We start from the raw sequence: 17,889 nt of genomic DNA, 5'->3' as shown, positions 1-17,889 counted from the left end.
GGACCTTGACACGCCTGTGAGGTGGGCTGATGCCAACCTCATGAAGTTTAACCATGACAAGTGCAAGGTCCTACAGCTGGGTTGGAGCAATCCCAGGCACAGCTACAGGTTGGGCAGAGAAGAGATTCAGAGCAGCCCTGTGGAGAAGGACTTGGGGGTGTTGGTTGATGAGAAAATGAACATGAGCAGGCTTCAGTGTGCACTTGCAGCCCAGAAAGCCAACCGTATCCTGGGCTGCATCAAAAGGAGTGTGACCAGCAGGTCGAAGGAGGTGATCCTGCCCCTCTACTCTGCTCTTGTGAGACCTCACGTGGAGTATTGTGTGCAGTTCTGGTGTCCTCAACATAAGAAGGACATGGAACTGTTGGAACAAGTCCAGAGAAGGACCATGAGGATGATCAGGGGGCTGGAGCACCTCCTGTATGAAGATAGGCTGAGAAAGTTGGGGCTGTTGAGCCTGGAGAAGAGAAGGCTGCGTGGAGACCTCATAGCAGCCTTCCAGTATCTGAAGGGGGGCTATAATGATGCTGGGGAGGGACTCTTCGTTAGGGACTGTAGTTATAGGACAAGGGGTAATGGGTTAAAACTTAAACAGGGGAAGTTTAGATTGGATGTAAGGAGGAAATTCTTTCCTGTTAGGGTGGTGAGGCACTGGAATGGGTTGCCCAGGGAGGGTGTGAATGCTCCATCCCTGGCAGTGTTCAAGACCAGGGTGGATGAGGCCTTGGGTGATACGGTTTAGTGTGAGGTGTCCCTGCCCATGGCAGGGGGGGTTGGAACTAGATGATCTTAAGGTCCTTTCCAACCCTAACTATTCTATGATTCTATCACAGATAATTTGGTCACTGGGATTTAAGCACATGGTTTGAGCTTTAGGTGCATGTTAAGAAAATGTATCTATATATGAACATACTGTTGCACATGATTAATGTTTTCCTGAGACGGGGTTCCTTGAGGTAGTCAGACACATGCTGCAACATTCATTTATGCCCACGAGATGGAGAGAGTGAGGCATTTTCTGTACTTGTACTGAACCTTTACGCTGCCTGAGCTTTGATGGGGCAGTTCACTGAAGGGAAAGGAGTTTACATCTGTGTGTAGGGTAAAATAGCTGCATGCACAAAATAAAGGCAAAAAACAAGTGTGTAGCAGTATGAGTTGATACATCATTATTAACAAGGTTTTACATCAGCATTTCACCTCTTGAGTGGAAAAAGCACGTATTCTTTGCTCCAAAGTCAGTATTCAATTCAGTATATCTGTTTTCCATTCCTTCTAGAAAGTACAGTCATTTTTTCTTAGCTCAAGTATATCAGCATTAGACTAATGTTAAAACTGATCTTTGAGATGTAAATGGCATATTTCTTTTTGTGGCAGCCTTTTTTCCCTGTCTTACATCCTTTGCTCTTCTTTAATGTTTTTGTAAGTGACACTTCTTGTAGCATCAGCTTATTTGGAAAATTTAGTGTCTTACTGAAATAGAAAGCTGGAATCCAGCTCCTGCCATGTTACTAACTTAACCATTTTAGTTACCAATCTGGAAACCTCCATTAAGTCTTGCTGTCAGGGATATTTGGATGCTTTCACACTGCCCTTTTTTAAAAAAAAAAAAACAGATCTTTTATTTTTAATTTTTTGTTAGGGAAACCTATAGTAAAGAAGCTGATGTAAAGTCCTGTATAAAATCCTATTTCAGATAAAGCACCAGTAGCTGTTGCTGCATTAGTAATGCATCCTGTCACTAAAGCACCTTGTGCTTTCCTCAAATAAATCAACTTACACCTGAGTTTTGCAGTGTTTATTTTACTATCAGTTACTGCTTTTCCTCTGAACTGTGACTTTTATTCAGACTTTTGGCTGTAATTTTGGCCTAGAAGTGAGGAAAAAAAACAATTTCTGAGTAGCTCCATGGTTTCTATAAAAGACCTGGAGTATCAGCTGAGAGATGTCCCTACCAGAGTTCTGTCAGCTCAGACTTCTGTTGTTCATATCCTAGAGGAGCCCCAGTCTTTGCAGCTCTTTACTTAGTGTATAAAGTTCAGGTTCCAGGTTGAGGCAAAGGAAAGAATAAGAAAGCTGTTGAGTTTGTGAATGACATTTCCAGAGAAATCTGTGCCTTCACTCATCTCTGTGTATTACTTCTTTTTCTGGGTGTCTCTGTTCATCCTGTAGGGTAAAAAAATAATATATATATGTATAAAAATCTCCATAGTCAGTAAATACAAGAGTGGTCTTTAGATTCCGGGTCTAAGGGACTTGTAATAAAATGTTTTTGCAAGTTGGTACCTTTGTCACCAAAGCAGTGACTTACATACCAAGAATAATATCAAGAAAGGGGAATAGAACATTTAGAGTCATGGACTCCACAACACCGCACTCCTAACCTTGAGTGTTCAAACAACGCCCCATCCCTGTCAGTATTGAAGGCCAGGTTGGACAGGGCTTGGAGCAACCTGGTCTAGTGGAAGGTGTCCCTGTGTGGAAAGCAGCACATTAGGGCATTTATAGTATGAATAGCTCTTTATTAGCTGGTATGTGTTTCACTGTGTCATTTTTCAGACTTGCTACAACCCCGCATTCTGAAAACCTTGGATCTGTGTTTTCATTGGCAAACTGATAGGGCAGAAAGCCAAACTATTTGTTACAGCCAAAATAAATCCAATATCCAAGATAAACTATATTAGCCCTGTGCTCCTGATGCTTTCTTTGAAATGTACTGGGTCATGGGAAGTTTCATTTGGCCTCCTTTAATAAATCTGCTCAAGCAGAGCCCTGGCAGACACCAGGATTGCTTTCATAGGCTTAGAAAGAGTATCTTTTCCGATCGTGCAGAAAGTATCTCTTAAACCAAGAAAGTCTCCAGGGGGTGGATCAAAGGTAAGAAATTTTCTTACTGAGAGAGCTAAAACATCAACCAAATGACAAAGCAACATGAGTAGGATTTGTGTGAGGTGAGAAATAAGCATCCAGCCCTCCTCCCTCAGCTGGTGGCTGAGCTTGAGGCTTCAGAGCTTCACCTCAAAGCCCAGAATTGTGTCACCTACCCACCCTAGAGATTGTCCCAAGTAGGGACATTAACTCTCATAGCTTCTGGGGGGTTGTTAGGAAGGTTTTGAACACTTCATTCTCCCTCTAGCTACTAACATATACATACCTACATCTTGATGACACTTTCTACCTTTTTATTAACCTCCCCATTTATTTGATGCTTTGGGGCTGATACATTCCCATTCCAGATCCCTGTCTCCACAACTTATTAATGCTTTTGTGTGTGCGATGCTCACAGGATTATGAGTCCTTCTTGTTTATTCAGGCCTTTATGCTCCCCAGGGAGCACTACAAGCAGGTGCATTAGAGAATCGTAGAATGGTTAAGGTTGGAAGGGAACTTAAAACACATCCAGTTCCAGCCCCCTGCCATGGGCAGGGACATCTTCCACTAGACCAGGTTGCTCAAAGCCCTGTCAAAACATGAATGAAAGGATGCTGAAGGGGAAAGTAGGTCACTCTGGACTGGGGAACTGGGCTTTATCCTCTCAGTTCAATCAAACCCACATGAAAGCATCATGCCCTACGTAGAAATCATCCTTGTGGTGCAGAGGCCTGTCTGCCCTTGGGTAACATGCACCAAAACCATCACTGAAATAGAGTTCTGTTGTAGACTCAAATCTAGGTGTTACATCTCTTAGGTTGCAAAGGAGAGTTTGAGAGGAAGAGGTGAAATTGAGGACTGATTTAATTGAATGTTGAAGTGTAATTGGTATTTGTAGGATTTTTTCAGCTGATAGATTTTGTTCTATTTACCAGTCAGACAGGGAAGCATCTTTTTCAGATGTCAGGCTTGTGTGGTGAAACAGACCTTCACTTGGGCTAAAGTTGAAGAGAAAGGGAAAGATGATGCGGTTTGCTGCTAATGAGAACCTGATCTTGGTCACAGGAGTTAAGATAAGCTTATTCCTTCTCAGCTGCCTGCAGCAGGAATCAGAGAATGGTTTGGGTTGGAAGGGACCTTCAAAGGTCATCTAGTCCAACCCCCCTGCAGTGAGCAGGGAAGTCTTGAACTAGATCAGGTTGCTGAGAACCACATCCAGCCTGACCTTGAATGTCTCCAGGGATGGCTAGAAATCAAGAGTGACTGAGCTAATCATGGTGAGAATGAGAATCTATTTCTCCCTGTACATTGATTCAGTGCTACCTATAGTCTTTTCCCATTTAATTTTTGCCATGGTGATTACCACTGTATTTTTTATGTGCACTTTGAGGTACAGTGTGTTAGTGTTTTTACTGGGCATTGCTCTTTAAATGGTACGATTTTAGTGATAAAATTTCATCTAAATACTGTGGATGGGTAAAACTGCATTCCTTACACTTATAATATTACTAAGCATCATTAGGAGGTTTATTTCATTTCTCTTATATACTTGAGCCATGTTTATTTGAACTGCCTTCTGCCTTGCTAGGACTGGTTGCTTATATTTTGACCTTTTCAACATTGCAACACAGTAGCAATATGTGGTACATAGATAATTAAACACAAATAATGAAGGACTGAGGCAACTCAAAATTTTGACTTTTATGAAAAGGTATTGGGAAATAGTGACTTCTGGTTTTTGTTTTAGTAAGCTGTCTTGAACTGTTTCAGAACTAGCTGTTGGATTTAAAATTATAGATGTCCTGGTGCTGTGAGAATGAAAAGAAAAAATTAGGACACTGTTTAAATCACAGTAATATTCCAAGAACAGTACTGCAAGCATTTTCAGTATTAATAATGTATATTATTTTAAATATTCTGAAATATTGCACTCAGTTCAGGAATAGTTTTGGTGTCAGCTTCATCACTAAAACTGTTTGAACATTTATCACAAATGGTATCTCAGATAACATGCTCTTATAGAACTTATTTTTGCAGTGTAGGATTTAGCACAGCAGACATCAGAGGCCTGTAAATTACAACCTTAGAGATCAGCTGGAATCAGGCTTATTTTTTTTATTGGTATAGTGCTAAAAAGACTCATTGGATCATGTGTAGTATTTGTCAGTAGAACCAACTCAACAAGTTGTAGTGTGTTGTTTTTTGCTTACTGGTACTGTCCTAATGTCCGTGACTACCAAAATACCATTTAATAGCCATCATCCTAATCTGGGCTTGTTTTTGTAATAAACATCTCAGCAGCGTTTGAACTGCTGCTTCTATGCCAACAGGTTTTTGTAATTTGAGCAAAAGGACAGTTTCTAAAGCACAAAATAAGTACTGGGGCTAACCAGTAGAGGGAGATGCAATCATACACATTTTGTCCATGTGGCTCACCTGCAGGAAAGAAGCGTGCATCAGGGTGTCCAAAGCAGAAACTCTTCCTGTGCTGCTGACCTTGCTGAGAGCTTGTAGAGAAGGCGCACTCCCTCATTGCACCTCTTTGGTCACCTGTCCTTCCTCCCTCTGACAAAATTAAAGAGGCAAATGCAAAATGGCTTATTACAATGATTTTCATTGAAATAGATTCTGAGAAAGGATTAGGCATTTAAATCAAAATTGGCACATGCAAAACCCCATTGAACAGCTACTTGGTTCTGGTGGATCTTCAGCTTGCTCCAGGCTTGTAGCCTGTGCTTGGCAGGTGTGATCCTTGTCCTGTCAAGTAATGAGTTTCCACCCATGTTTCGCTGGGGTCTAGAGTGGCATATGCACACCTGAAAGGATTGATCTCTTGGGTGTTTTCCAGTCTTGTCTACCTCATTTTGTCAGATTGCCATCTTTGGTCACCTCTGCCAGTATAGGTCATTCATGTTAGTGATTGACTGGATAAATTTCAGAAACCATCTGGGAGTTGGAACACCAGGGTTGCTCCCTCCTTCTTCCAAATGTCGTAACGGCTGTTGTGATTTACTCTCCTTTGTACAGATGAATCTTACAATGAGGTGATCCATTTGGGTTTCACTGTCCACTGGCCCAGCTTCATAATGTGGATGGTTGATGCCCATGGAATGCTCCAGAGAGTATTTAGTCTGGCATTACTGTTAGGTTGGTCTGGTTCTCAGATTAATTCTTCTGTCAGATGAGTAATCTGGATTTTAATCCCCTCAAACAGGAGGGAACAATTGTCTTTTAATGACTCTTTTGTGCTACTCACCTTTAACTTAGGTATGCTGGACGTATCTTTGGGCTAGAGAGGCTTTGCCCCCAGACTTAACATTTGCTGTGGCCTGACTCCTGCACACAGGAAGTGCTCACAGCTCTGGGACAAGGCCTCCAAACCACAGGATTAACTTGGTGTTCTCATTGGATTGAACTAAACCTGCTCAGAAGATGCTAGGCCGTAAAGATACTATCCCAAAGATATAGTTTAGGAAAAATGTGGGAAATGGCAATAAGTATAGTTAAGCAAGACTGCATCTTGAAAATAATTCAGCTTTCATCTGTCATTTGGTTACAAGGGGAAGAATTCTTTTAGTCCTAATGAAGTCCTCATGCTTTAACAAAGCCCTTGCGTCTCCTAGAAAAGTCATTGCAGGCTCATACCCAAATTCCTCTGCAAAATATGTGGATTTCTGCTGTCCTTGTCTCTTCCCAGGTCTTGCTGCCTTCTTGTATGTGTGTTAATCTCCTGGCTTCTTTGAAGCCTGCTTTGAGGGCTGTTAATAGTTAATATTGGCATTTGAAGTCCTACTGCTGTAGCCAGAGTTCTCTTTCAAGATACCGTGCTCCACTCATTTCTGAAGGACCATTCAACTCCAAGCTAGATGAAGAGGGATAAGTAAGGCTTTAACTTGCCCTTTCTTCTCATTAACAGCCTGAAGAAAGGGCAATAAGTTGAGGCAAGCAAGTGGAACATAAAATAGTATTTATATTTAATATAAAGACATCAATATAATAATTTTGATCATGTTCATCATATTTCCAAAACAGCAGTGGAGAATTTTGTGCTGTTGGTTTTTTGCAACTGGCGAAGTTAGACTCCTTTAATACTCAAAGCTTGTTAAGCTTCTTGATCTCGTTTAACTAACTGTAACAACAACACAGATGAAGCCTAGTGAAAACACATGTTTAAAGGAAAACACTAACAGTGTTATTGCTGCAGCTAAAAGAGAACATTTTTGCATGTCAAAATGGATGTTGATTTATGGAATAATCTAAAAGCTGTAAAACTTACAAACTTTTTGTTTCTTCAAGTTTCAAGCACTTGGGTTGCTATGCAAGTCTTCTACCAAGAGGCACTTGGGCCACTATTTCCAACCTAACCTTGAATCCAAAGCACCAAGAGGAAGGAAGGCAGGAGCACCTAAGCTGGCAGAATCAGCTTCAGTCTGGGGGCACATTGCTGCTCTCCTGCTTGTGGGTTTGAGATTATAGAGTTGAGATTACTGAGTTCTGTTTCTCTGTACATGAGAAACAGAGCTCAGTTTGATGCTGAGCAGATCAGGGTAGGCTTGTCTGGGCTATTGTGTGCTGCTGATTTACCTGCTGCTCCTTTTCTTAATACTTAAGTAAAGAGTGCCTGTCCCTTGGCTATCTATTTTCAAAACTGGAAAAAAATGTTATATTCATACATTAAGGAATGAAATGAATATATATGAAGTGGTAGAGTTGTCAGACTATAAAAGTAGGTGTGCTGTTGGCTGGCTGCATACATGGGTAAGTAGGGAGTGTGGACAGAAGTCCTGTGACTCAGACTGCTGGATTTTACCAACCCCTGGCATAATCCATTCCTATTTCCTCAGCGTGCCTTTCAGGAAAGGGAAATAAATCACTTCAGCATCAGAAATACCCTCAAAATGTTGCACTTGGAAGGACTTATTAAAGCATTCAAAATTTGAGAGGCATAGAAAAGGTGTATTTGGCTAAAGAAAAGAGAAGTTTAAAGGCCCAGGTTGTCCAGGGAACTCCAAAGCAAATTACTTTATGTCCATAAAACAGGGCAGGGAGCCACTTTCTCCTAGAAAAATAGTGTGACCTAGAAAGCAGGCTCCACTTGTGTGTTAGAAGTGCGTAATTCTGCTCTTGTTTAACTTAAGTCTTTTAATAATCCAAGAAGTTTGGTTGATTTTGTTTCCTTGCTGATGAAAAGTGAAACTATAGAGACAATTAAGCATTAATTCCTGAAAAGATTAGAAACTGAGTTTAACCAACATCATCACTGTCCATTCATTAAGTATGATTATATTGGACTGCATTAAAGGCAATTATTCCCCATTGGTTATTTGTACCATTCCTAAAGCATCTGAGTTATTAAATTCTTTGAATATGTAGTATTTACCCATCTGTATTAGAGTCACAGAGTCTGGATACTATGCTTTTTCCCAGATCATATGTTTAAACTTCTTACTTTGGGACAGGCAGGGAAATACTTTGAAATGCTTGGTTTTGCACTGAATATACTTGCATAGTTCTCAAGATTCATAAATCTAGCAAGGCATTCAGTGCAAATTTGTCATTTTTTTAATAAGAAAAGTCAAAGACCTGACACATCATAGATAACTGCAGTGTGTCATTGCAGAGGAGAAGCTACTATACTAGCATTCCATGTTGTGTAGATGTGTATAGGGCTATAAATTCTGGTAGAATTACATGCACGCAGGATAATATTTTTAGGTTTATTCCTCCCTGAGTGAAACCTTCTAAGATTGTCTTTAGAAAAATATACCTTCATTATATTCTCCTATCTCCTAAACCTAATATCTGCAGCAGTAATGAAGTTGTATTCATAAAGGCACGACGGTTTCTGAGAGCCAAGACAGGTTTAAGTTTGAGGGGATGGAGAAGAAGGAAAAGGAAGCAATAGCTGGAGATATTTGCCACAGTAACTTCTCATCTCCTCTGTACAATGAATAATAGGGATTTTTTTTTTTCATTTATTTTAAAGTGTGTTTACTGTAAATGTGCTTTTCCCCACAGAATTTAGAAGCTAGTACCTTTCCTTCTTTTCTTTCAACTCACTGCTGCATGAAGGAATTGTTAGTTTTGGCACCTTTTTGGAATTAAACATTCCTCGGTAGAGGACGTTGCATGTAATGAAAATAAGGTAGAAAGCTTTCAATCTATGATTACACAAACCTGTTTCAAAATACTATTTTGTATTCTAAGAAACTTGTCCTTTTGGTATAGTGGGTAAAACAATTTCCTATATGCTTGTGTTTACAGGATCCTGGTTAGAAAAAACTCACCATCTAGTTGTCAAAGAAGACAGAAGCATCCAGCTTCCATTGACTTGTAAAAGATTTATGGAAATCTGTCAGTTTTCAGTTGGATGCAACTGCAGTATTATTCTATCTGTATATGTATTCTAATCTGGATCAGCTTGCTGAGCTTCTACATAGAAAATGAAATCTGTTGATGGTAGTAAAAGAGCATTTCATTAATTTCAGCATGGCTAATGAGTAATATATTTCATTTCACCTATTTTGAGTAATAAGCATGGAGAACAATCTATTTCAGCTGTAGCTGATCTTTTTTATCAAAGGACTAGTCACATACCAGAAATCTGACAGCAAAGCCAAAAGCTATGTTTTCTAGTACATGTACAATGGGTATTCATACAGAAACATGTTTCATGTGCAGACAAGTATCTGCAATAAACCTATTAATGTATGTGCATTAGATGTTTTTGCAGAATGCTGTTTGCATGTTTGTATAACAGTATGGTCTTAGGCTCCACTTTTATTTTAGTAGCTGAAAGGAAAAATATATTCTTCCATGATAAAATATTTATATACTATATCAAGCAGAAGTTAGAATGCTAGACCTAAGGAGAATTCCACACAAGTTATAGTGCAACTGTTCCTCATGCTTTTTACAGGCTTTAAGAGTTTGGAGAATCATGTCCCCATGGATTTACTGAATGGGGAATCCTCTTGTGTCTGACTTAACAGCCTTAGCAACCTCTTTGTTAAGACTCCCTGAAGAGACTCCTGGGTTGTTCCTGGGAAGGCCCTGTACAGATTTATATACCTGAAGCAATAACCAGCAGATTGTGCAGGGCTTCTTGACTCTTTACCAGCCCATTTTGATGAATTTAGTGGTTGGATTTGACTTGGGTGAAGTATGTCTGTTGCAGTAACATCTTGCCAGCAAAGACATTGCTGGCTGCAGCTAGGATCATCTCTCCTTCCTTACTGTGGATGAGGGTGTCTTGCCATTAGGAAAAAAGCTCTGTGCCTTGATAAGCAGGAGGAATATCCCTGCATATCTGGATATTACTCTGTGGACTGCTGTTGATTTGTTAAGAGAGCTAAAGGATTAAGAGGATACAATCCCATCAGCTCCAAAATCTGTGAGGTATGTTACGTGTCCAGCAGTATGCCAGAGACAACAACTGTACTGTGGGGGTTGTTGGGGTTACTACAGTCTCAGGTGTCTAAAAACTGTCAGTGATGTTCATGGAGATGTGCCTGGGCTGACAAACTAGTGGTGGTAGCACAGAGCTCACTCTTTGCCAGTGCCATGAGAGGCAAAGGAGACTTGACTTTCTAGTTTAAAGCTAGCTTGCATGTATCTGTAGTTAGAAATGACAGAAGATTAAATCCTCCTGTGTTATTCTGCCACTTGGACCGTACTTACTTGGAACTACTGTTGCAAAATGCTGCAAGATGTTTAAAAGCATTATTGAGATATCAGTGTAGGGCACCTCATGGAGCAACTCTTCAACTTCTTAGTTTAATATCAGTATATTAAAACATTTTATTCATAAATCAAACTGCTGGGTAATTGTACAGTTTTTAAAGCTTCCTTTCCTTGGTTATCACCACATACTGAAGTTACATGACATGATGGCAATTGCTGTTTGCGTCGGTACAGACTTCAGCAAAAATGCTGAATGACACAACATGCATTATTGTGAGGAACTGCTCCTGGTGACATTTATGTGTTCTTGTCCACCATCTCTGTTAAATTTAAGATTCATTTTTGTCTAAAGTAAAAAGTGCTATTTTAGCAATTTGTGAGGTATCATATATGCACCTGGCACTTAATATCTAAGAACAGTAACACTTTTTAAATGCAGATGTCTTTAGGCCACACTTGCAGACAGAGTACAATGTAAGAGCCAAAACAAGGCTGACAAAAACTTTCCATTCATGCTGCAACTTTTATTTCTCACAGTAAATCTTGGGGTACTTATTGCTCATGGATCATTGGCAAAATCTAGGATGTATTCAATGTAATTTTTGCAGGTAACTTGTCAAAGGGTTGAGATTTCCATCATGGTGTTTTAGCCCACACAGAGTTCAGGAGGGTATATATAAATCATGCATTTTTTGGACAGGAAAGGATCATTAATGATAGCATTCACAAATATTAAATTACTTACAGCTAGGCAACGTTAATGAAAGTTTTCTTCCTTGGTTGAAATGTGTTGAAATTCAATTCTTATTAATGTGAGAGACTACAAGATGTTATTGAGAACAATATTCCGCTGCACTAGTAAAGAAAGTTTTCCTTGCTTCATATTCTGAGTAGTATTCTTCACTTACAGGTGAGCAAATTGCAATATGCAATTAAAAACATGCAGAAGATAGGAGCAATAATACAATATATAAAAGTTTTCCTGTTTGACGTGTTGTTTTGCTGTTCTAAAGGTATATGACCGATGGTGGTCTGGGGCTCTATACTCGAAGGCTAAACCGGCTGCCTGATGGCATGGCTGCGGTGAGGGAGACGATGCAGCGCAACACTTCACTGGGGCTTGGAGATGCTGACAGGTAAGGTCTCATCAGCAAGTGCTCACCTGTAACACCATGCTTGATTCATGCTGTATGTAATGCATATTGGATCTCAGAGATGAAATAGCTTTGGGAATTCAGATACTGAATACATGGATATAACCTTCTCCAGAGTATTTTAGGTTTATATGTTCATAGAGGTGTCAGGATAAATGCTGACTTGATGTCTTCTGATTTGCTTTCCTGGAATCTCATCTAGTTTTCTGTGCACAGGATACAGCACAAGAAAATATAAAACTTCTATTTTGATAGCATTTGAAATAAAAAAGACCAAATTTTCTTCTCATTTCCACTGATTCTTCCAAATCCAGCGATTCAGTGTGAACAGTCAAGGCCAAAGATCAAGAATTAGGGGACTAAAAACCATAATTTATGGGAGTGCGATCATAAATGAAGCTAAGGAGATGGACAGTAATGAGACTTATATTCTGTTAGAGCTGAGGTATATGGGTTAAATACCTCTGCTTTTAATGCCATCAGCCTATAGCTGCTTCTTTCCCTTCCAAGCTCAAAGCCTGATGGGTGTTGATGTAGTTAAGTGCAGCACATTCATTTTCTTCTATGAGGGGCCCCTAAGTATAAAACATGGATTTTGAGGTACAGGTTTGAACCAATTTCTGAACTAAAAGTTTTTTCTCATTTTGTTACTGGTAAGACTTTCCAGGGACATAATATTAGTTATCTGAGTTTGATAAGAATGTTACTTTCTTGGTTGTGATCCATAGATTACTAAGGGAATACAAGTGCTAGAGAATCTATCCTTGTTTCTAAAGAAAGCTGTACTAAATTTCCTTTGGTGTTCTCTTGCTATTAGGAAAGAGCAGGTTGGTATAATTAAATATATAATAATAGAGATTATATTCTCATTTAAGTAACAGTCAGCCTTCTGGAGAGCTAGTGATACATTCCTCATCCTTGATTCCTTCTCCCATCCAGTATTTTTTGTGCTTGCAACACTTTTTTTTGGCATGTAAATTATTCTCACATTTTATTTGCCAAGCTTCTTCCCTGAAGATACCACACATCAGGACCAATTGCACATGTTCCACAAGAGAGATTAGTTGTGTGTTTAAATATATTTCACTTAGAAGGGGACTGTGGCACTCTGAAATGTAGTTTGTTTCCATTGTTTGTTTTGAAAAATCATTCATATGGAGGGGGTGGACTTCACATACAGTAAATAAAGACTCTGTATGGTTGGCAATATAGCTGCAACACGGGATGAAAATTGGCATAAGGAAAAGGAGTTGAATAAAACAGTATGGTAATGAATTGCTGTCTTCATGGTGTGACTGGAGGCAGCAAGCAGGAGTGCTGAGCTGCTTTATGGGTACACGATGGAGATAACATTCAGCTTGTTCAAAGCAGGTGTTAATAGAATGCATGGGAGGAGGAGTGTGAGAGGCTATGAACCTTTGAGTATAAGGTTAATCATTAAAAGGTTATCAGAGGAATTTTTGCAATATGCTGACTTGGTTAGTTTCTTGTGTTGCTAATTGTAGAAGTTTAGTGGTGAAGCTTTTACTTGGTGGCTCAGCTCATAGAAGGTACCTTTTCCCCTGCAGCAGGGAAATCCAAACAAGGCAATTTAATTTAATGCTTGATTGCCAGGTTAATGGAATCACTGCACAACACAGCTGAGCCTATTTATTTACTTCAAGGCAATTTGTGTTTGCACAGAACAAAGGCATTTTGAATGAAAAAAAAAGCATTGAAAATGCCTTTTTATTTAGTTCATGAAATTATTTTCTCTTTTTAAAGTTGCAAATGAGCCACCTATGATTTTGACTCTTCTACATATATGAACTTGGTATGTACCATCTGGTTATTGAAGTTGATTTCATATTATCAGGTGCAGCTGCGTAATCTGAGATTTACTGCCCTTTCTTTCATGTATGTAACTTGCATTTATAGAGCCATATGGATAAGAGGGACGAAATTTGAAGCTTAGGTTTGAGTAAATCTTTCTATAATTGCTTTCTTGTATAACCTATTATTCACAAAAGATAGTTCAACCTCTGATGATTTATCATATCCTTGTGAATAGGAAAAAAGACTATTAATGAATGTAAGCTTGTCAAAGGTGGCTTTAATGCTGTTATTGGGGAGATATCTATATGGCTTTTCAAAGAATCCTCAGTGATGAAGTGCTTAAATAGCTACTTCCAAGCATGACTAACTTGGATTGTTTCATTTTCAAATGCTATTTGAGGTTGCATGAATTACATGTCTTTGCATGAGAGTAATAAGGCACAAAAAGGTCTTCCCAGCTTCTGACTATAAGGACCTGTCTCATCAGATAGCAGATTACCTTGTCACAGTACTTCCAACAGCTACAGCATTGGTGAACTGTAGGTAAAACATGACTTGGGTGTTTAGCATGTTCTTCAAGAGTGTTTCTGTATCATGGTTCAGATCTATGATGACTACAAGGACAGTCTTGTCACACTCTCAGTTAAAAACAGGGCCATATTCCGTTTAACTCTTAGGATTTGTGACTGAAGCTGGCTTCTGGCAGTACATAGCATTTTTGGTAGCATTTCCCACCTTTGGCAAGGTTTTTGGATAATCCCAAAGGATTCTGTGGAACCAGGAGAGGAGATGAACAGGAAAGAACTGGAAGTGAAGCCAAAACAGAGCAGAGAGCCAAAGGGCATCCCATGCAGAGCATGGGTTTATCACCATTGATACCAAGTGCAGATTTTTTTCAGATGCTGTGGTTTGTAGTAACTTCTACGTATGGCAAAAAAACAGGGCTCTCAAAAATAGCTGGAGTAGTATTTTGCTGTTAATTTGCATTTCATGAAAACAGATTAATGTTATTTAGGATTATGTCCCTGGGCTTAGGTAGTAGTCAACACTTCACATTCATTCATGGAGTACAACCTTTTGACTAGACTTTGCTTAAATTCACTAACTGCAATTTAATTCCTTGAATCATGCTACAGTGATGACTAAAAAGGTGGGTTAGTGTTGCGTGCCAGAGGGAGATAGCTGGACTGCCTTCATAACCATGGGAATTTGGATCACACTTCAGAAGAGCTGAAAAGCAAGTTGAAGCAAGTCATCAACTTGGGGGCCATACTAGCCTGTTCTGAAAAGCAGGGAGAGAAGGAAATGTCACTGCTTTTGGAAGGAGGCAAATGCCACGGAAAGTAGAATTACAGACATAGTGTTGATGTGTATCACATAAGAAGCTGCATCAAATGTTCTTTTTAGGCCCTACTGTTGTAGACAATGAAAAAATCTTACAATAAAAGATTTTTAAAAAGAGAATTGTTGCTAGGATATTATTTTTGTAGTTTTATTGTAGGATAAGACAGTTTGAAGTTATGAGTGTATATTTATTTGGTTTTTCTTCTTAACTGGGACAATGCAGCTAAAATTAAACGAAAGTGCCTGCAATTCCTGGTTTTGCAGATGAGGAGGGGAAGACATAGACAGAATAGTCTTTGTCTTAAAAAGTTAAAACATGACTGGGTTATATCTTAAACTTCAGATGGATCCAACCCTTATAGAAATACATAGAAATAGATATTCCTGCGTTGTAATGGTAGTGGAATTCCCATCATCTCCTTCCCCCACAGCATCTCCTGCTCCTGCAGTGCTCCCTCAGGAGTGTTGACGTGTTTGTGGACTTCCACAGTATATGAGCTTGCAAGGAGTTTCATCAGGTATTTCATGTGAATGGGTTTGTGGACAGAGGATGTCAGGAGAAGGAGTAACTATATTAATTGAAATCATCTATGGACTTCAGGAGATCTCAGTGAAGTTGCTGCCAAGCTCTTGCCACTCTACCAGGAAGATTTCATGCCAGCAGTTTCTAGTTCTTTCACTTCCAGAAAGCCCTGGCAATTGTAATTTGTATTCAGTTGTTATCATTAAAAAAAAAAAAAAAGGTATAAATATTACTTTTCCCATTTTTTTCTAGGACAGTGAAGACCCATTTAGAAGGATCCCATACACTAAATAAACATAGCTTTATATAAAATAATTTTAAATCCTCTGAATTGTTTTAAGATAACATAGATCAGAAAGTGTCAATACCTGAGCATTCATTGCTCAGTGTATTTGTGCTATGAGTCACTGCAATTAGTAAATACATGCTGATACATAGTTGCTTAACAGCAAAGTCACAAGACTGGTGAAATTACTCCCATCTAACTCAGTCTTCTGCTCTGCTTGATCGTCTTTTGGGATTTTATCACTAGGTTAGAAAGAAATACTACTGCTTCTAAATACGCAAGTTGTACCTGGGTACCTGCAGATACCTATCTCTGTCTTTGAAAGATCTCACATTTATCTTGAGAACTGACTCACAAAAACAGGGAAATTCACATTGCAAAGATTCTTTGAGGTTTATGGCCTTTGGATCTTCCAATTAGAGTCACAATACCATATACTTTAATTTTCTAAGGAATCTTTTAACAAGTTGTAATCCAAAGTGGTTTTAAGTTACATAAAGTTATTGCAAAGTTAAGCAACACATAGTAGCTGAAGGCAAAGGTATAGTAGCTTGGGCTACTGACCTGAGGGCTGGAATTAGCAGTACCAAAAGGGAAAAACAAAGACATTCTACTTCCAAACAAGGCAAAGTTAGTCAAGGGAAGCCATGTCTTTTAGCAGATCCGTTTCAGAGGGCTAAAGATGACAAACTTCTGGGCATGTAAGCTTTTCTTCAGGTCTAAAATGGACAGAAGACTTTTCATTACTAAATGTAAGTTGAAGAACACTTGTTTAAATTTACCAGGATGGTTTAGTAGTTTAGACTAACTCTTAAAGACAGACAATACCTATGGAGCAGAGGAAGATTTAGGAAGGAAAGGCATCATCAAATGTTTGTGTGCTATAAAAAAGAGATGGATGATTTATCACCTGTGTAACATGGAGGAGAGGGAGCACATTATTACAGGCTGTAAATCCCATCTCTGTATTGAATCTATGGTTTTTAATATCTATCAGGGTTACTATTTTAATATTCTGGTTTATTCTTTGAAGATTCTTTCTAGAACTCCCTTGAAGATGAGAAGGAGGGGAAGTGGCTCAGATGAAGTGGCTATGTGAGAATTGTCCCCCTTGGGAAACCAGGTTCCCTGTGAACTCATTCAGTGGCTGCAATAATACTTCCTGCCACCACCACCCTTTTCCATGCATGTGCTTTGTGCGATACATATCGTAAGCTGGATGAAGTATACTGCATCCAGGGAATGTAGAATCTGTGGTAGTGTCCACTCTGTTTAGAGAAGCGTGATGGAATGGAGAGATGTTGAAAAGATTTGTCTGTTTCTCAGACTTGGTCTGATTTTACTCATGGCATGATGGTCAGAAAAGAGCTTGCTTCCAACAGCCAACTTAGGCTGAGAGCTCTTTGAAGGCTAGAAAGAGTTTTGAGGAGTGGACAGCTTAAAGAAATAGTTATTTTCTTAGCAGAGGTTGTATTTGTTTAAAGCCTCTATCCAGACTCTTGATTATCCTGTCATGTAGCAGTAGCAGATGTATGATTGATGTGGGGGTCAGTTGGTACTTTAAGCAGCTTTTTGTAAAAATACAATTTGTCTTCCTATGGGAGAATCCCTTTTCTGTGTATCCATGGCCACAACAAAAAAATCAGATTTTCCTGCAGTTAGGACCTGTGTGTGTCCAAGAAGCCTGGAATTATCCTATTCTCTTCTGGGAGTTCCACAGGCTGCCAAGGCAATCGAGGTCAATTCTTTGCCCTTCTCAAGAACTTTCCTCCAATGAGCAGGTACAGTTCTACCATTCAACACAAAAACTAAACCAACAAACCAAGCAAAACGCCCCACAATTGCAAGCTGTTCCTTCCAAGATTAGTAGATTAGGCCATCTTTACATGCTTGACTGTCACTGTAGTTTTAAATCCCTCTTCAGAATTGCTTTCTTGCTTAGATGCAAACTCTGAAGAGAGAGAATTTAGGAACTGCATTTCTTATTGAAACCTTTTCCTTGTGCTATGCCACTTGGTTTTGTTGCTATGATTCTGATCCTGCATCCATTTGTATTTGAGGGGCTATTGACACCTCTGCTTTAGCATCAAATTGAAATGCTTCAAGCCAGGAGCTGAAGTTGACTGCAAAGCTAATGGAAGGTGGCAGGTGCCATCAAGGGATCAACTCATCATGGTGAAGTTAGGACTTTCTTCTTGCCTGTGTATTCCACT

At 39.3% G+C, this 17,889-nt stretch overlaps 1 protein-coding gene across 3 annotated transcripts in view; it reads left to right on the top strand.

The window, feature by feature from the left end:
- The window catches only part of NAV2 (neuron navigator 2), a 400,494-nt gene that overhangs the window by 302,541 nt on the left and 80,064 nt on the right, over positions 1-17,889 (top strand). For all 3 annotated transcript variants that reach the window (XM_061453111.1, XM_061453110.1, XM_061453109.1), the window contains one exon: positions 11,568-11,690. In XM_061453111.1, coding sequence (XP_061309095.1) covers positions 11,568-11,690 — 123 coding nt within the window. The remainder of the gene's footprint in view (positions 1-11,567; positions 11,691-17,889) is intronic.

Source organism: Pezoporus flaviventris, unplaced genomic scaffold (assembly GCF_033815535.1).
Source record: "Pezoporus flaviventris isolate CSIRO_AGI_PZ_B2104156 unplaced genomic scaffold, CSIRO_AGI_Pfla_v1 ptg000014l, whole genome shotgun sequence".
In the NCBI taxonomy this organism is placed as follows: domain Eukaryota; kingdom Metazoa; phylum Chordata; class Aves; order Psittaciformes; family Psittacidae; genus Pezoporus; species Pezoporus flaviventris.
Note: the sequence above shows the minus strand (reverse complement) of the source record. Positions and strands in the feature narration are given on the sequence as shown.